Source organism: Rhipicephalus microplus, chromosome X (assembly GCF_043290135.1).
Source record: "Rhipicephalus microplus isolate Deutch F79 chromosome X, USDA_Rmic, whole genome shotgun sequence".
NCBI classification, from domain to species: domain Eukaryota; kingdom Metazoa; phylum Arthropoda; class Arachnida; order Ixodida; family Ixodidae; genus Rhipicephalus; species Rhipicephalus microplus.
In genome coordinates this window covers 338054304-338074883 of record NC_134710.1, presented here as the reverse complement: position 1 = coordinate 338074883, position 20580 = coordinate 338054304, and the positions used below count along the sequence as shown (strand labels likewise).

General features: G+C 47.2%; 1 protein-coding gene and 1 non-coding gene across 5 annotated transcripts in view; both read right to left on the bottom strand.

Moving 5' to 3' along the window:
* Positions 1–20580, bottom strand: part of LOC119161219 (stomatin) — a 173755-nt gene that overhangs the window by 38752 nt on the left and 114423 nt on the right. For all 4 annotated transcript variants that reach the window (XM_075879723.1, XM_075879724.1, XM_037413584.2 and 1 more), the window contains 3 exons: positions 16170–16242; positions 15672–15754; positions 14214–14417 (listed from right to left, as the gene is read on the bottom strand). In XM_075879723.1, coding sequence (XP_075735838.1) covers positions 14214–14417; positions 15672–15754; positions 16170–16242 — 360 coding nt within the window. The remainder of the gene's footprint in view (positions 1–14213; positions 14418–15671; positions 15755–16169; positions 16243–20580) is intronic.
* On the bottom strand, positions 16757–16829 carry TRNAS-GCU (transfer RNA serine (anticodon GCU)). The gene has a single exon. It is a non-coding gene; the product is annotated as a tRNA-Ser (tRNA).

Sequence of the window (20580 nt, the reverse complement as noted above, 5' to 3'; positions counted from 1 at the left end):
GTATGGGTATCTGCCGGTGAATTGAAATTTCTTCGTTAAATTGGCCAATTCGTGAAACCTAGCTGGTTTTGTAAGATGGAGTTCGAACTGTAATTCCAAACGCTTTGCTTTATACGGCGATGCAGGGTGGTGCTAAACTGCAACGCCTACATTCGGCGGGAAACGCGAAACAACCGCGTAGATGCCCGCGATGTGCTCGCTGCCACAAAGCACCGGAAGTGCGCTGCACCGCGCGGAGGCGACCGAGCGTATCGTATAATAAGCGCTTAATCTGAATGCTATAGATGGAAACGTTTACACGGCAGCGAGCATGTGGCCGCATGCTGCACGTGACCGTAATGTATAAACAAGAACAGGCACCGTGCAATGGGACCCGGTCATAATTGAAACGATTGAAGTACAGTCTGCCGCGCAACAAACTTGATTGCCTATAACATGTACATATTATAACATATAACTAGTGTTTCAGCTCCCCTTCCCTTTCTCCCTCCCTGATATGTACCCCAATAGCAAGCGTGCGCTGTTTTATTGCTGTAATCCTCAATAGAGAGCGCTGAAACACTTTCATGTTATTTTCATGCACTCTGCATGCATGCATGCATGCACGTACGCATGCACGCCCCCCCCCCCCCCACACACACACACTCACACTCACACACACACACACACACACACACACACACACACACACACACACACACACACACACACACACACACACACACACACACACACACACACACACTTGCATAATTTTAATTCAGGATGTCCATCAAGGGTTAAATCAAAATCGGCAACATTTCGTAAGTATATGATAGAGTAATCCATTACAAGTGTCTCTCTTGGCGTGCGATGTAAATGTAAGCTGCACACGCTTCTAAATTTTTTATTCGATGATTGACAAATTTTCGTACCAACTAGTGTTCGCAAAGTAAACATCAACAAAAAATTAGTGTTTTACCCTACCTTCATTCTTGGCCCACTTTTCATACCTGCATTTGGCTTGTTTAAATATAAACGCCCTATACACGTTGTCTGAAAATGCTTAACGACTTGTAAATGTGTGTTTGGCTTTTTAGTTTACTTTAATTCATTTGCTCAGAAAGCTTTTAGTCAATAAAAAGTTTTTATTATTACAATCAATTCATTTCAGTTTACGTCATAATTATAACACTAAAGTAAAGAAAAACATTCTCCCTCATGCTTTCTTTGGCTTAACTGTCCCTTGGTTTCATTTGAAAAAAAAAAGAGCCCCTTCATCAATTTCTCTTCTTTCGTTATTTCATCGCAAGCAAGAAAAGTACGGCTACAAAACATGCTTACTTTAAGTAAACTAATTCAGTTGAATGTGCAACCACTCTGTGACATTCTTTTTCTGCGTTTTTTGTCTTGTGGTTCTGCTTTTTCTCTCCACCTTTTCATAATTTTGGTGTCCATATTTAGTCTGCTTATAGTTCTGGTTAACCTTGCCAACTACGTTAGCGCGCTGCTATTTATCTGCTGCTGCTTTTCAACGCAGTGAACAAATCAATGTCTGGGTTTTATAAGTACTCGATTAACAATAGAATTCTGCCTTGTTTTTGTCAAGACTGCGAGTAGTATGGCTGATACCGATAGAGTGATCATGGTTTTCCCCGCGGGAAGGGGGAAAGGGGAGGGTGACGCCACCTCCACCCCTACCCCAACACAAAAATCATCTGAGGGTGGCACCAAGTCTGTCTCATACGTTCACTCAATTAGACCTGTCTCATCATAGTTCAATGTGTAGTCTTATGGCCCTACATACCTCTGACGACAACGGCGGCTGCGTATCACTGATTTAGCATCGCTAGAACTTTTTACTTCCCACAATTATTCTCCGAAGATCGGAGACTAAAGAGATATGGTTGATAGAACCGTGGCAAAAACGGCGCGTAATGACGAGAACGGACAAACACAAAAAAAAAATACTGACACAGGCGCTGACTTACAACTGAAGTTTTGTATTACTCATACGCCACGAAACTAAATAGCACTAATCAACAAAAAAACAAAAAAGAAAGGCACGACAGAGGAAGCAAGGCTTGACAGAACAGTCAAAGCAGTTAACTAAGTGGGACCGTTGTTTTCACCTCGCTATGACAGTGGGACCTGTTTTCACCTCGGTATAAGAGCTCGAAATGTGTTATTTCATTGAAAGAAGCACGTATTAACACTGCGTTTGTAATTGTGAGTTCATTGTGATTTGCTGACATATTCGACCAACGGAGGTGGAGGAAGGTGTGCGGTTGAAACTTCGACCCTCACTATACCCTAATGCAGAACCCCGGCGCACGCCTATATGACTAAAGTTACTGGGCATTCTCGCTCTCAAGTACGCTCCCAGGGGTGGGCAAATCCACTGGTCGAAACTTTTGGCTTTACCGATAACACTTTTTCGATCTCTTCTCGCATCAGTTACCGTCATCAGCTCGTTGAAACTTCTCATCCCGACATATAGTGTGTATAATAGAGTAACTAGAGCTCGTGTCGCCGGTCATCGCGTTTGATAACCTCATAGAGCAATGCACGCAATTTTAGCACGCATTAGGCCGTTCAAGAAGGCGCTAAGCGCAGTGTTTACGAGAGGAGCAAAAGAAAAAGGGGGGAGTTCAAGAAGGAGGCAGAGGAGGCCGGCGTTGATTTCTGCGCGCACCCTCTGTGGGACCTCGCGCCGCAGCGCGGAACCGTTTTACGGGGTTAGGGCAGCGCGAGGCGAGTGATTTATACGAGGGCCAAGCCTGCGGTAAGCGTCCGACGCCGGAATCGCGGAGGTGTGGAAAGCACGCCCGATGTGCGCTGTCAGCGAGCTCGTTTATTCTTCTTTGCGCGGTGAGTGCTTACGTCTCCCGGCCCTCTTTCTCTCTCAACAACTCGCCGCGCTACACGCCGGAGGGTTTGATGGATGGCTTTCGGCATTCCCTTCGTCGGACAGCCTGACTATTTATTGACGCTTGGATGCTAACGAATACACACACACACACACATCGGCCTGAAAGCAAACACAAGCGAAAAAAAAAACTAAGCAAACACGAAACCTCCGCGTATTTAGAACGCGGACCGGACGCCCTAAGACTGTCACGATATGTACATGCGCCTGTCTGTGTGCGGCTTGCGAAACTGGTTAACTAGCTCAACCACACGACGTGTGTCTTCTTTCACAGAATTTTGGTTTATTTAGTTCTGCCACTGTTTCCTCCCTATAGACATGATAGCATGCAAGGGAGAAAGTCAGTTTCCAAGTAGATCCTCGCGAAAGACTGGTGTGTTACGAGCGTTGTATATTTCCGTGAAAACAGTGTTACGCAGTCACCATTTTTTTCCCTTTTCGACTACTGTCAAAGACTTTCTTTTATTTTCCGACTGCCATTGGAGAAGACCTCTAAGACAAGGAGTCGGCGCCAACGAAGGAAAAGCTGCATCTGGTCGCTCCCTTTGAGCCCCGAGCCCAAACCGAACAGGCAAGCCACAGAAAGTGCTGCGGCACGACCGGAGACTGAAATTCAAGAGCCTGTGCGCGCGTTGTGACCGCTTGCTAATAGCGGTGAGATCACTGTCCCCGTGGTATATATAGGCAATCGGCGTCTGCGTATATACAAATACACCCTGTGGCGCTTCGTTGCGTGCGGTTTGAGCCGATTACCGGCGAATAAAATGCGTCGACAGCAGTTTACTGGTCATGTCTACGCTCCTCTATGCCGAATCGATTCACGAAGCCCACAAACGTTACTACAACGTTACTAACTGGCGAGTGAGTTACATTCTGCCTATGAAAGGGAGGTTCGCCCTGGGTGACCGTTCGCGCGCTTTCGCACTGAATCACACTTTTCCTGTGTTGTTTGAACGTGTTTAGCTTGTGTTCCGCCTACTGCACGCCGCTGTAGCGCGACTGATTCATTTACTCCTTGCTCAACGGCATACAAGAAAGAGAGAGAGAAAATACCCGAATATTGGTGCGATGAATTCAGTACGACTGTTTGCACGAATGCACTTGCGCAATTTTTTCTCATTCTATTCACCATGAAATGTGGGACAGTCGATAAATCTAGTCAGGAAAGCTAAGGTGATGACAAGGCTTGGCGCTACACTGACGTTTACCAGGTACGCACACGTTCTTGCACCAGTATAAAAAGCTTGTAATAGTTCCGCAGGAAACTTTCATCGATGAATTACGTGCATGACAGTGATACAACAAAGGTCTGGTTATTTTATGGCGCGAGCATGTTTTCTTTCTTCTCTTTTTCAAACGAAAAATAACCGTTACCTTCTGTCAGTCAATAACAATGTCACACAAACGTTGAAAATGTGAAAAAAAAAATGACATTCTTGTGAAGTTATACAACATAAACGTAAGGCACGCCGTTTTTATTCATTTTCAACGTCTCGATTCTTTAAAGAATTCTTAAGTCTAAGCACACGAGTATGCGTATATTTCGCCCCATTTGAAAATAAAATGCTGTAGGCCCGTGTGCTCAGATTTGGATGCACGTTAAAAAACCCTGGGTGGTCGAAATTTCCGGAACCCTGCACTGCGACGTCTCTCATATGCGTATGGTGGTTTTGGGACGTTATAAACCCCACATATCAATCAATAAATCAATCAAATTTCGCCCCAAGTTGAAACTGCGCAGGACCACTTTACTTGTTAGTAATATTTCTATGTAGTGGTACCACAGCCTGTTAAGCACAAGTTAAGCTCATCGCATAGTCGATAACTACTGTGACGTAGTTATACACTAATAACAACGCGCAAGTGCATGGCCTAGAGCCTCGTTTTTGTTTACAACCGAGTCGCTAAAAGGCTGCAATACACATCATTTAATAGTCCGCATATTTGGGACGCTACCAGTTGCGTCTTACAATTTGCTTGAAGCGGAAAGCGGCACCTACACTGAAACGAGTCTGGTAAATGGAGGTATACGACGACAATACAAATCACTCTGGAAAGTTGCCATCACTGATTTTATTACAGTGCATTAACAACTGAGCAAGACCAAATCCGTTCGCCCGTTGTTTTAGGCATACGTACGAGCAGGTAAACTCGCGCTAACATAACCAAACAAGCCACGCTTTAAGAACGTGCATGACGTATGCGCGCAGATGCAAACACGACGGGGCTAGCAGACGACGCGGGGAGAAATCCACACTAGGCTCTTCAGCCAGTTGCCGCCAGGTGGCGGCTCCACTCAATCTGCAGTAGTTTTGTCGCGAAGCAGAATTCACGCGACCACATAAATTGCTTTTGTGATTGGTTGCGTTCGGTTTGCCTGATTGGTACGAGTAAGACAATTGAAAAGTGATTAAAAACAGTAGATCTCCGTGAGGTATACGTCCTCCTGAATGCTTCAGAAACCCTGTTAGGCAGGGACTCAGAGATTTTTGATGTAAGCAAGCTCTGAACCCACTGCGAATCTCACCACCAGAGACCAGGGTAGTCATGCAAGGCTATATGTTTTGTATTGTTTGGCCAGCGCAGTTTGCGACCTCAAGTTGTGTTAGATAAATGAACCTCCTAATGAGTGCTCTCCAAAGTCATTGTGCTGACTGTCCATCGCTTTCCTTTGCGGAGTTGCTCCCACCTCTTCGTGTCCCTTTTTTCTTAAACATCCCCGACGTTTCGCTACAGTATACATACATATCTTTAAATGCCTATCGTTTACATGCGGGGAGAGAGTGACCCTCCCGTCATGTCCCTTGTCCTAAATGAAAACCGCTTTTTTCTTGCCTTGTTCAAGAATGTGGAGGTGTACCACGATGCGTGGGTGTGCGTTGACGTGTTGGCGGTACATGCTAAAATTTGACGCGCACTCGCTTTACACCAAACGCTTTGCACGGCTGCATTTTGTCATTCATGACAGCACGCGCGCGGTATAGGTTCGAAGTGGTAACGATTTTCACAAAAGCTGGAGGAAAGAACATGCCCAAACTCTATATTTCCGCACGAATGCGAGTGTACGCTTATTTTTACATAATCACTGCTGACGTAGCTTACATGCCCGAAACATCCACGACCAATAACTTTCGAAATCGCCACCCAGTAAACACTGGAAAATAAGAATGAAAGAGTAGTACACACTTTACTACCACGCGAAACTTACATCTTGCTTCACATTGGAAAAGGCTGCAAATGTTTTACGGCTGTACGCCGCCCTGCAATCCTTCTATTTTAATTTATTTTTCCTACCTGCTGCGGGTGTACGCTTTAGCTGATAGGAGCTGTACGGTAGGAAAGAGGAGAAAGTGGAGCATGAGAGGCGAAATGTTTAATAGAGGAGCAAACCTCAGGTGCCGACACTGTGTGAATAATTCGTCGCAGCCCATATTCACCTTTCGTCCTCTCAAAGGTGACAGCCATTCTATAGCCAGTTCAGTAAAATGCTGAGGCACACTTCATGAACCAACTGACTGCAGAAATAGGTAGTTCATTACGGCACACGGAAACGGTATACGTCCGTTCTAACATCTTGGTATTCGTTCCCTGTAGCATACATACACTCGCGATCTCAAAATAGCAAATGACGTTCGCGCTGCGGGGGGCCGAGGAGTGTTTTCGTCGCGGCTGACCGATAAGCGATTGCCGCCTCTTAATCGTGGAGGCCAAAAGGTCACACTCGCTTATCTCTATACATGTACGTACAGTGGCGCTTTCGGAACCGAGTCGCCCGCCACTCTACGCATCAACAGCCACGAGTGCGTCGTCACTATACAATGGCTCGACTCGGGGCTAGTTGTTAATCATGTAGGGTCCCCGAGTTTCTTTCTTTCCGTCCGTCTGTTTGCTGCAAACATATAAACATGTGCCAAAAACTGAATTACGTCGCCCTGCTGACCCGCCGCAGTCATATCTACGACACGTGCCCAGCGCAGTTGATGCAACAGCGCGAGAGGCAGAGTGCGACTTCAGAACACGTCGATCGTAATTATAAACCCCGGTCATTCTGCGATGAATAAAAGCCGTAAAATTATAACGGGGCTTTACTTTTTATTATTTCCTCTTGTTTTTTCTTTTGGTTTACTTACAAATAATAGCTTCATTACGGTTACTTGTTTCATTGATTGATATGTGGGGTTTAACGTCCCAAAACCACCATATGATTATGAGAGATGCCGTAGTGGATGGCTCCGGAAATTTCGACCACCTGGGGTTTTTTACCGTGAACCCAAATCTGAGCACACGGTGTAGCGATCAAGCTATGCCTTGACCCAGCGGGTCATTTGCCACGCCGGATTAGTGCCAAAAGGACAGTCTCGCCACGGCTGGACGGAGGAAGCAACAGAGGCCGGCCCCACGAGACGGCGCCCACTGATTGACAGCGGCGCCAACGGGGTGGAATGTCGCCAAAGAGGGTTTTGGAGCCGCCGCTCTATCTCCCGCCTGGGCCACGCATCGTTAGCGCGTTAACCAGCAGACGACGACGGCGCTGGTCAAAGGGCTCTCCCCGGAGGATTCCACGAACCTGGCACCTCTCGAAAGAGCGGCGCTTCTTTAATCCGCAGTCAATTAGCCGACCGGCCGACTGCCTATGCCCGCCAGGCATTGTCCCTGCTGCCGGAGGACGAGACGTAGTGTCGCCAAGACGCCGCGACGCCACAGAGAGGACAACAGGGACGGCGTCTTCCTGGGGGAGACCGCGGCGGCTGCCGCGGATCGCCCCGCTAATTGAGCGAACAAAATCGGCGGACCCTTTGAAGTATGCGGCCAGGATCGTGGACACTCTCGACTAACGGCACACACACGACGAGGAAGAGCCCTGCTGGCGCCACCACAGTGCAGTGTTCACGTGGACCTTGCATGCTCGCCCCCCCTCACCTGTGTGTGCGTGATTGGTGGTCGACTCGTAGAGGAGGAGCCCGACAGGGCATAAAACGACGCGGCAGAGTGCTGGACGTCGCTCTGAACTATGTAAAGTTCAACCACCACGCTCGTGGTTTGTGAAACCACTAGTTCTTCTCTTCTCTTCTGTCATCTCGACAACTCACTGTAAAGATGTAAATAAATCCGTTAAGTTTGCTCAAAGCTCTCCCCTAGTCCTTGGCTCGACGGAGCGACGGCGATCGGCCCCGCTACCCGCAGACTGTGGTCGCGCGACGCGCAACAACTGGTTGGCAGCGGTGGGATGCCATCAGCAGCGACCTTCCTTCCGAGCCGCGACAACGGATGGCAAGCGGTTGGATGTGAGCCGGGAGGATGGAGAATCAACAACACGCCGAGATCATGGAGACTGGCAGCTGTGGACTGGTGAGTGCTGGCTTTGGTTTTTTGGTTGCCAGGCTGATAAGAAAGAAGTGCAATCTTTTCGCTGGTAGAGGCTACCACAGAAGCAGTTGTTTACGGAACTTCTGGGTAGAGAGTGAGCAGCACCACACTAGTTCTCTGTCATGGATTGGAAGCGTTTGTTGAAGAATCAGCTCCTGATTCTGGGGGAGGAGCTAGGAGCAGAAGTAGATGCGGGGATGAAGAAACACGCAATTGTTAGCGCTATCGATGGCTTGAATCTGAGCAGTGTAGATATTAAAGAAACGTGGAGCGAGATTCAAAAGCAACGGGAACAGGAGCGCGAGAAAAAGCGTGAGTGCGAAAGAGAGGAGCGTCGCTTAGAATGTGAGCATGAAACAAAAAGACAGCAGTCTGAGAGGGAGAAACGCCGCTTGGAAAGCGAGCGTGAAATAGAAAGACTGGAGCACGAGATTGCGATCCGCAAACGAGAACTCGAGTTGAGAAAGAGGTCAGGCAGTTGTCCCCAGCAAGTGGTACCTTATCGCAACTTGAAGGCCGAGTACTGGATGTCTAGGTACATGCAGCCATATACAGATTCAGGAGATATTGGCTGGTACTTTAGGATATTTGAGCGTAAGTGCGAGGAACTGTCATTTGAGCGAGACACATGGTGTCAAAGGCTACTAACGGTTCTGCCTTGCGAGGCAGATGAAGCTGTTGCGCGACTCAGTGAGCAGGACGTGAACAACTACGAGGTAGTTAAGGCAGAAATGCTCAGGTTATTCGGAACTTCTGTCTGTAGAAAAGAAGAGCAGCTCAGGCAAGAGTCTGAAAGAAAGTGTGAAGCTGAAAGACGGGAGTCGGAAAGCGAGGCGCGTCAGGAAGCGCAAGAACCAGAGATCGCGCTAGAAAAGGACCCGCATATTCTCGAATGCATCGATGTAGAGAATGTAGAGAACGAGGTCTTGGCCGGTCTCGAGGTAGAGACAGTATCGAAAGACGGTCCTCGCGAGGATGAGGTGTGTGCCAGCAGCCATAATGGGCTCAGTAAGGAGCTGGAAACCATGCTCATGCCTCGAGAGGACGTCTCGAGATCGTCACATGCAGATAGGGTTAGCACAGTGGCTAATCAGAGAGAGAACGCGATGCTTCAGGAGTGCAGCGATGCCATCGGAGAGGGCCCAGTTAATGATTTCATCAGCGTTGACAAAGATAATTTGGCCCGACAGTCCGTCGTGACGCAGAGTTCGAAAAGCGTTAGCGGGAGGCAAGACTTAGCACCAGCTCCAACGAGCTTCCCAACTCCTGAGGTCACGACGCGACATGATGATGGCATCGAGAGAAAAGAGGCAAGCAAACATCGCCGAAAAAGAAAGAAGCGGAAGCGTTCGGCACCGCCTAAGCCTAGGGCAGGTCCCACTCTGTCCCGAGAAAGACGAAAGGGTAGGCCATTATTCCGTTTCAGGAAACGTCCCTGGTGGCGCCCATGGAGGCGCCAGCGCTGAGACAGGTGTAGAGGGGGGAAACGAGGTGCGTTACCCCAACGAAAAGCGCGGTGGCGTTCGACGACTTCGGGAAAGCGGCCTTGCCCGGTGGGTGAAAGTCAAAAGCCCAGAGTGGCTAAATACCGCGTAGGAGAGAACACAAAAGAAAAACGGCACAGGTTTCACCCCTGCTCCTCACGTCCCTTTCAAATTCCTGAGGGGAACAGGCCGAAGTGGAAAATGAGGTGTGACGGCAGTGCACTGCTTAGAGTTGGGGCATTTTGTAGCTTTTGGCGTGCTCGAAAACTACCGGGACCACGACCCCATCGGGTGCGATTCAAAAGAATCTAGTTGAGAAAGGGGGAACGGTTAGTTCGAGTAACTTTTGCACAGGCGTGTTAAATATTGTTACTCAGTGGTACGTCAAGATGCGTATTCAAGTCTTTTAAATTTTGTAAGTTACGTGATGCGGTGTAATTTTTTTCAAAAGAAAAAACCACTGAGCTAAAGGATGAAGGTTAGTAAAAGTGATTTAATCATTAGTACAAATATACCGAGAAGGTAAAAACTAAGAAAAATTGTTATATTTTTTTTAGTGTTTCAAAGGTTTAGTGAAATATCGTATGCCTTTACTGTCATGTGGATGTGGCTTGAATTGGCATTTAAGGAAGAAGATATTAACATAGACCAGATGATTTCGTAAAATGATTAAGTTTGGCGTCATGGTGTAGTCGTTACGCGCTATGAGAATTGAGAACAATTGGCGCACGGTTTTAGCATAAACCAGTGCAAGTGTTGTGGGGTGGTTTTGATAAGTATTGCACCTAAGATTACTTTTGTGTTCAGTTGAGGGGCGTTTTTCTGTAATGATTTTAAGGGGTATTTGGAGTAATCGAAATTTTTAGCTATGGGCAAGAGTATTAGTGTGGTTGCCATTTAAAAGAAAAAAAAAAGCGTAGGTGCATTGTGGCACATTTGAAAGACCGGCCTGGTTGCCGAAAACTCATTGCCGGCGCTTGCTGGTTCTAGCGGTTGGTCTTTGTGGTTTCAGGGGTGTTGGGAGACTGCGGTTACTGTGATCTCTCCCGTCGAGCAGCTGATACTACCCGACGTCCGAGATCTTCCCGTCGGCGGAGGAGCTGTAGCGATCAAGCTATGCCTTGACCCAGCGGGTCATTCGCCACGCCGGATTAGTGCCGAAAGGACAGTCTCGCCACGGCTGGACAGAGGAAGCAACAGAGGCCGGCCCCACGAGACGGCGCCCACTGATTGACAGCGGCGCCAACGGGGTGGAATGTCGCCAAAGAGGGTTTTGGAGCCGCCGCTCTATCTCCCGCCTGGGCCACGCATCGTTAGCGCGTTAACCAGCAGACGACGACGGCGCTGGTCAAAGGGCTCTCCCCGGAGGATTCCACGAACCTGGCACCTCTCGAAAGAGCGGCGCTTCTTTAATCCGCAGTCAATTAGCCGACCGGCCGACTGCCTATGCCCGCCAGGCATTGTCCCTGCTGCCGGAGGACGAGACGTAGTGTCGCCAAGACGCCGCGACGCCACAGAGAGGACAACAGGGACGGCGTCTTCCTGGGGGAGACCGCGGCGGCTGCCGCGGATCGCCCCGCTAATTGAGCGAACAAAATCGGCGGACCCTTTGAAGTATGCGGCCAGGATCGTGGGCACTCTCGACTAACGGCACACACACGACGAGGAAGAGCCCTGCTGGCGCCACCACAGTGCAGTGTTCACGTGGACCTTGCATGCTCGCCCCCCCTCACCTGTGTGTGCGTGTTTGGTGGTCGACTCGTAGAGGAGGAGCCCGACAGGGCATAAAACGACGCGGCAGAGTGCTGGACGTCGCTCTGAACTATGTAAAGTTCAACCACCACGCTCGTGGTTTGTGAAACCACTAGTTCTTCTCTTCTCTTCTGTCATCTCGACAACTCACTGTAAAGATGTAAATAAATCCGTTAAGTTTTCTCAAAGCTCTCCCCTAGTCCTTGGCTCGACGGAGCGACGGCGATCGGCCCCGCTACCCGCAGACTGTGGTCGCGCGACGCGCAACAACGGGCCTACAGTATTTCTGCCTTTATCGGAAATGCAGCCGCCGCAGCCGGGATTCGATCCCGCGACCTGCGGGTCAGCAGCCGAGTACCTCAGCCACTAGACCGCCGCGGCGGGGCACGAATAGTTGCTTGTGTTTGCCTTTGCGCTAACTTACCATCCTATACTGTGTAACTTACTATCCCTACGACACGGCGTAGTTACAGAGAAACGTCCAACAGCGCACGCATTTTTTAAAAATATTTTTTGTCTTAGAGGTGCATGCACGCGAGCGCATCAACTGGGACGTTTAATTGTGGTGCCGCCGTGGCGCAGTGGTTAGGCTTCTCGACAGCTGACCCGAAGGTCGCGGGTTCGATCCCGGTCGTGGCGGTTGTATTTCAATGGAGCCGAAATGGCGGAGGCCCGTGCATTGTGCGATGTCAGGGCGCGTTGAAGAACACCAGGTGGTCGAAATTTTCGGAGCCCTCCAGTAGGGCGTCTCTCCCAATCATGTGATTTTAAACGTGAACGCACAAGAATGCTTCCTAACAATTCACGCGCACCCCGTTACGACATTCAGGACACAGGATAGGTTAAGCTGCAGTTATTTTGAAGTGTCTCGCAGCGAGTCGTTATATGCATTCCATTCAGAGCTCCTGCGACGTCTGTGGCTTGACATCTTCGTAATGAGGTTTCTGCATGCCAAGGCAACCGTCACCTTGCCACGAATTCCCGCTTATGCAATTGAAATAAAAGAACAATTCACGTTGCGAAATTAGCACAGCATGAAATTAATTTCAAGCGTATACTGATATCCCGTCACGCTGCCTATATGGCGTCATGAGCGCGTTCATTTAGTGACGAATAAGCACGCCAGCGTTCCAGGTGGTAACTGATACGCATTTCGGCCATCAAAACTGTTATGCTTTCATTTGTTTTTTCATTGATAATTTACAGTCGGAGGCCATACGATGATTATGAAGAAAAAAAACAAACTCGCGTGAATGCCTTCTTGTTCATTTTGACCCCATGTATACACGCGGTGCTTTAGTGTAGAGAACTTGCCCATGCTACACGGTCGCATTTGCATTGTACCTTTAACGATAGGCCCTAACGGCCGGCAATTGAGAAAGCGGCCTGCTGTTCAGGAGCATTGACGTCAGAATGCTGCGGTTTTGCCGCTAAGCTGGATACATTGCCCAATGCTGTTGTACGTAGGCGTGCGCTGGGGTTTCCATTAAAATGTCGGGGGGGGGGAGGGGGGGCAAAGTTTGTTGGTCGGATCCAAAGAAGAACGTTTAAAGTATAAGATCTTTATTTTATTTCATTTTGTTCAATTTCTACACACTGCAGCCCATCATCGGCTATGACAGGAGTGGCGATAACATCACAATGGGAGAAAAAAAAATAAAATGAAGCGATGACACGATTGCCCCCTTGAGCGCATGCGTACGGCTGTGTCCCCTCTTATTTCTAATCTTTCCTTCGCTGAACGGTACGCGGGCTAAGTGACTCCTAAAGATCGAACAGAATATGCGTTCATTTCGTCCGGCCATACGTTAGTGCGCCGATTCTATTGTTATGGTTGTCAGTGGCATTTACCAATGCCTACGCGTTCCGCATAAGGATGGCCGACAGTACTGAATGTGACTATTGTGGCAGAGACAAAACAACTTGGCATATTCTGTGTGAATTCTCACATTGCTGCTCGCAGAGACAGTCACTCTGCAATGCAATAGACGAACTGGACTACCTGACTCTTTCGGAACAAAGAATCCTTGGCTACAGACAGGCTTTTATGTTGCAGAACAAGGCTTTGAAGGCACTCCTGCACTTCTTGCGTTCAACCGGCCTCTCCAAATGTCTGTGATTGGAACGCCGTGCATGTGTGTGAATGCGTATTTTTTCCCTAATTTATTTTATATATCTCTCTCTATCCTCTTTCCGACCCTCATTTCCCCACCCCTGTACAGGGCAGCAAACCAGTTCTTCTAGGTTAACCTCCCTGCATCTTCCTTTCATTTATTTCTCTCTTGCTAAGAAATAAATACCCTTTTTTAATCAAAGGACGGCTGCGCTAAGGTGTAGAAAATAAAAAAAAAACAGTTAGAAAAGCGAATTCAGCCCTGAAAAATGCTAGAATTCCGTAAGTACAAATATCTTGACTTCACTCTCAGAAGTCATCACACCTATACGCCACGGTAGCTCAGTGACATACCAAGATTTTCTCCTGAACACGGTGCACGGGTATCAAATATAATCAGTTATCTTGTGGGAGCGAAATACGGTGAGATTTTCTAGCACCATAAAAAAAAAAACGCGGGTGGCCGCAATTAGTCCGGAAAGCGCTCTCGCTCTCTCTTTGACACAGTATAACGTTTTTTTTTTTTTCAACCAAACTGGGCTTCCAGCGTAAAACACAGGAATTATCAGACGTGCACCACACACATTACCTGCATGGTGTGGCTGATGGCTTCGCGCTCAGACAGGATCTCAGAGAGGCTCTTGGTACCGAGCACGTTGCGAAGAGTAGTGGCCGCCAGGAGGCGAGTCGAGCGCCCGTAGTCTTCCACGTTGGTCACGGCAACGGTGGCATTCTGGATGCGGTAGTACACCACAGCGTCCACTGCGACGGTCACCGAGTCCTTGGTCAGGATCTGTGCGAGCCATCGAGAATTAAACTCCCCTGTGATTAACACGGACTTGTGGGGCAATACAGGACCATGGGTAGTGATTTAGTCATTGACAGTCGCAACAATTTTGCCGCTGAGGCAGGGCGAAGGAACGTTTGAAGCCACAGGACCGTATGTCGGTGACAAAGATCAAAAGCCAACAATACTAGAATATAAGAGAGACTTTGCACTAGCCCTCTGTTATTATGTCCTGTCGTCATCATTTTCCGTGTCCGTTGTGTTTAAAGCTACATATAGTTCTTTGTTTTTAATCATCTACCACATGACCCAATCCTCGATATTTTTGCTTCATATTGGCTTGGCAGGCAGCACATGCAGCCAAGCAACGCTTTTTGTGTGGATGGAATGAGATCAAAATGCTCACTCTTATTTCTTTGCAATACGTGACCGCTAGTGTATTCTTTGTGCATATTAAATGCGTTAATCAGCTGTGGCGCGCGAAAGATGGCGTTCGGTGCTTACGCTTTCGAGGGTGTCCTTTGAAGCATGAAATAACGCGTTACGCAAAAAATTATGCTTCGCAAACAGACGAAAACTATCTTTTGACACACACACACACACACACACACACACACACACACACACACACACACACACACACACACACACACACACACACACACACACACACACACACACACACACACACACACACACACACACACACACACACACACACACACACACACACACACACACACACACACACACACACACACACACACACACACACACACACACACACACACACACACACACACACACACACACACACACACACACACACACACACACACACACACACACACACACACACACACACACACACACACACACACACACACACACACACACACACACACACACACACACACAGCTACCATGTTGTCTGCTCGGGTTGTTATGCGTCTGATACGTGTATGTGCTGCCTTCGTCGCTAAGCAATCGCGGACTAATCACCGATAAGACAAAATTGTTGTCGCCTTTACAATCACCCTCACGCAAGTGTCGTCCGCGATTAATCATTGCCGTTGGTCGTCGCGTCATCGCCACGGCCGCCACACGCCACATCACGGCCGCGCCGCCGAGGAGAAGGCCATGGCACTTCAGCGCGGTGGCGCCATCTAGTTTTGCATAGACAAACTAGCTGCGGTAAACAGTCTATAGCGTGCTACGTGTCGCGTCTCCCCCGTCTACCTGTAAATATAGAGCACTTACCTCTTGAGGTGGCACGTCGAAGGATACAGTTCTCAAGTCTACTTTTGTATAGTTGTCAATGCAAGGAATGATGAAGAAAAGGCCTGCGAGAAACCGGGTTCCAGAAAGAAATCGTCACTTCAAAGTTCGCCTACTTATCCAATGAGAAAATGCGCTACGTAGTAGCGCGAATTCAAGTGTTTAATTAATTTCGACCACGTGCCTTCAGACTAAACAATGAGATAGCATCATGCGCTTATTTGCGGCGGTTTTGCTTTCTACAGAGATAAAGACATAGAGGATGGGTGGGGACGAAAGCAGAAGGGAAGAGTTGAATTCAGTTCAGACGAGGGTTGGAAGCTGCTAGACGCTCGTAATCATGAGGTTTCATTTAAATTAATGCAACCAGCTCTCAATGAGCCCTTGTAAATAAAGGACTCGGAGTTTGTTTGAACGCTATGAAAAAAAGGAAAGAAAAAAAAGATCAATGTGCAAGTGTGTTTTGTTTGAAACTCTCACCTGGTCCTCGTGCTCCTCCTTTGACAAGGCGACCGAGTCTGAAGATGACAGCTCTCTCATATTCCTGCACAATCTGCGAAATTAGTGAGCAATTGAGCGAGAAAAAAAATTCCTTGAGAGCTGTGACTTTCAGTAGCTCAATATCTCTCCTGTGACGCTGTTATATTGAACAAGACAGTAGGGCTAGTTGGTTATATGACTATTGTAAGACACTATTAACTGGCGCCGCATTCTCACCACACCTACAAACACAAGCGTATAAGACAAACGTGGAGCTTGCGTTTACCCTGCATTTTAATATGCAGGGTAAACGCAAGCTCTCCCGCTTAAATTGTACGGTGGTTTCATATACATTAGCAGACAGCTGAATCAAATAATGCGATTTGCTATACGGCACGTTTATGCAAGCATTTCCATTCTGCGATACTGATTGATATGTGGGGTTTGACGTCCCAAAACCACCATTTGATTATGAAAGACGCCGTAGTGGAGGGCTCCGGAAGTTTCGACCCCCTGGGGTTCTTTAACGTGCGCCCAAATCTGAGCACACGGGCCTACAACATTTCCGCCTCCATCGGAAATGCAGCCGCCGCAGCCGGGATTCGAACCCGCGACCTCCGGGTCAGCAGCCGAGTACCTTAGCCACTAGACCACCGCGGCGGGGCATCTGCGATACTGACAATTCACTAAGTTGGCATGCATTGCGGCAGGAACAGCTGTAAAAGGTGTGTGGTGCTCACTGAAATGTTTCGGCAAATGGTATACCAAAAAAAAAATAGCCTTAATATCTCTTTGTATCGCTGCCTTTAAACTACAATGTCTGTTTGTTCGGCATAGAAAGACAACTACGCGAGATATATACAATCAAAATAACCTTAGATCGAGCCCAGGTTACTTCGTTCGGCTTGCGTTCACCACAGCCTGTGATCACAGCATGCGGTGGCCGACGAAACCGTACGTCGCGTTCTCTACTGCCTCGCTCTACACTGCACCGAGACAATCAGTCTCGCTCGTGCTCAACTAGTTCGACGAAGGAATGCTGCAATTTTACGAGGAAAGAATTCTACAGCACCGCGATGAAACGAACCATCGAAAGAGAGGACTGTGCAATACACTTCTTGTAGGCAACCTGTCTTCGTGAACGCTGCTATTTCGAACACTCTTTTTTTCTTTCTCTCGCTTTCTCTCTTGTCCTGTATGTCAAGATACATGTGCGTGTGCGCAGAGTTTCCCTTTTAGGGGAGGGGGCGAAGGTTGATCGCATTGCCCCCCTCCCTATGAAGTCAATGTATAGTGCAGACTTTGAGCCTGCCTCATCTAACGTGACTAGGGGAAATGGTTGCCTCGCTGCCCCCTCCCCTCTTTTCCCTGTGAACACACCTGTGTCTCTACCCGTTTTTCTGGCGCCCCAATAGAGGGCAGTAAACCGGAAAATTTCAACTGGTTACAGCCTTATGACGTTTTCCTTTTTCTTTTATTTTCTTTGACTTGAATTATTGTATTGTATTTCAGAGTTGTCGATACCACTATGAAGGTCAGATACTACTTCCTCGCCGAGGGTGTCGCGTACTCCACGTGGAACACGCGACGTTTTCAAAATAATGCGCTGCACCATAATCTTGCTTTATGGGCGCTCTTACAAACGCCCGAAAGAAAACAAAGACGAGAAATACACATATCCGTTTATTTGAACCAGCTGATCGAGGCGCGTCGTCTGCCGCTATAATTAGCCGCCCACAATGGAAAACTTAGCTAAACAGAAAAACTCTCTCAAGGGAGCCACCACACTTAAAATGGAGTATCTGCATTAGCGAAAAAAAGAAAGTTAACTCTACGTCAAATGTTAGAGTGCATTTCAACGCACCAGCAATCAATAAATCCTCATTATCACCGATCACTGCTTTACTCTAACACTGCAGGCTGTTTTTTTTTTCTTTTAAGGCCTAGACAGTGAGCGTTTTGCCAATATTAGATGACTGCAACTTATTATGAACTGATACTGGCAGATGCTATGTCAGCGATTGCCTCCACGGGAAGTTATTTTAAAAACAGTAAGCTCTTGTATGTGTAGTGTTACCATGCGTGCTTCAGTCGACGTTTCAAGCTCTCTTTCTCTCTTTCATTACTTTACCCTCATTTATCTGTCTCCCACTCCCTCTTCCTCGATGCTGGGTAGCAAACCAGATACTTGCTTTTTGGTTAACCTCCCTGTATTTCTTCATACCATATATATATATATATATATATATATATATATATATATATATATATATATATATATATATATATATATATATATATATATATATATATATATATATATATATATATTGTAGGCATTTATTTTGCGCTTCATCCTCATCTGGACAGCCGTCAATCATCATCAGCTGTTCTGGCTGATGATGATTCAAAGAAAGAATTCAAAGACGATGATGACTGTCAGCCAGAACAGGTGATGATGATTGACGGCTGTCCAGATGAGGAGGAAGCGCATAATAGATGCCTACAATAATTTGGGTGCCCCTTAAAGAACCCCAGGTGGTCGAAATTTCCGGAGCCCTCCACTACGGCGTCTCTCTAATCATATCGTGGTTTTGGAACGTTAAACCCCAAGATCAATCAATCAACCAGATGCCTAAAATATATATATATATATATATATATATAATATATATATATATATATATATATATATATATATATATATATATATATATATATATATATATATATATATATATATATATATATATATATATATATACATTGAGCGTAGTGTTTCTTACAATAATTACTGCAGCGGATTCTGGCGTTGCGGTCCTTCGGCTACCCTTGCAATGATGGATAGTATATGAATATAAATTTGCCTAGTGTTCGTGTTAGAGGCTTGGTGCACTATTGTTGTTCATTGGTGTGTCCTGTAGCAACAGCGACAGAAATGTGAGCGCTATAAATTAAGCCGTTTCGTGACGAAGGCAGCAGCTGAACGCTGGCCTCACCACTTATTAACGTCATTTGTAGTGTTAACGTATTGTGTCGTTTGTCTCGTAGTGAGGGGTTCCAGCCGCACACTATTTGGACGAGATCAGAAGGGGGGACGACACATGAATGGTCCTCGTCTCCCTTCTGTCTTCGTCGAAGTATAGTCGGCGGCTGGAACCCTTCGCCACGTGTAACCGACGAGCTCAGGCCGGCGCATACAATTCTTCGTTTGAATCAGTATTGTCTATCGGGCAACAGAAATTATTTTCATCGTTGTTGGACTTATTCGCGTTTCGCAAAGCTTGGTGGTGAGCTCATACTGTTTTTCTTCTTTTTTTTACTTTCTGCATCGAACACAACAGTAACTAACTGTGTGGCTGCTTTCACCGTTAATGTTCATTCCGAGTAACTCTAGTTAGTTTATGCCGTAAGCTACGGTTTAAGAAGAACTTCTTGCTGGGCGTGTTGGTTCACGTCTATGGAATGTGACATTGCGCATAGAATAGGATGAACACAAGAAGTAAAGACACTTTCTTACTGTTTACTTTCAGTTTGCATTTCTTTACATCCTGTGTTCGTCTGATCGCATGTGCAATACCACAGAAGCTACGGTTCACGTGCCACTTCTCTTGCGCGATCTTATCAGTTCAACGTTGAGCTAATGCATACACCTAAGCCAGCGCAAAGTTATCGGTCTGGCAGACGCCGACTGGACGAAAAGCAGACGCACTGTCGTATCGCGTTTAAAAAGTTACTTCAAAAGCAGTTTTCAAGGCAGTTAAAGACAGCCCGCTGTGAATTTTCGCATCGCACTTTCAACCAATACCAACTACGAAACTCTCTGCAATTATGAGCAGCACTTCGAGCTGGGGGGTGGGTGGGTGCAAACTTGTGTTGCGTCGCGGCTGAGGGGGGGGGGGGGGTAATGCTTGTTTGGCTTCGAGGGCGGGGACGTGCTGGTGCGGCTTGCGGGGGGCAGTTGCCCTTTTTAACACCATCTGCCGAGACTCCCATGCATACATAGATGCCAATTCGTGGCTGCTGGTGAATTATCCGACTGACAAATGCCGAAGAATTCTGTCTAATTAATAAAACTGACAATTAAGAAGCTGTTGACATTTTTGCATAGAGTATGGTAACATTATAATGCATACATAGTACGAGACACCGGTGGTTGTATAACTGCAAGCGGTACCTCGCAAGATGCTTCGTTTCAGCTGGCACCGCTTTACGTGATATTTATAGATCGCTTCAGTCGATGCTAACGTTTCATTAGATACGTTTAGTGTAGGAATGTTCACCGATTCCTTACTCATCTCGTTATTTGTTGCTTTTTTAAGCAACGCAGTGTCGCCGATACATATGTTTTACGATTCAGTTGTTTCGTGCGATTTATTTTTTGTTTTTTTTTTGTCCTACATGCAAGCTT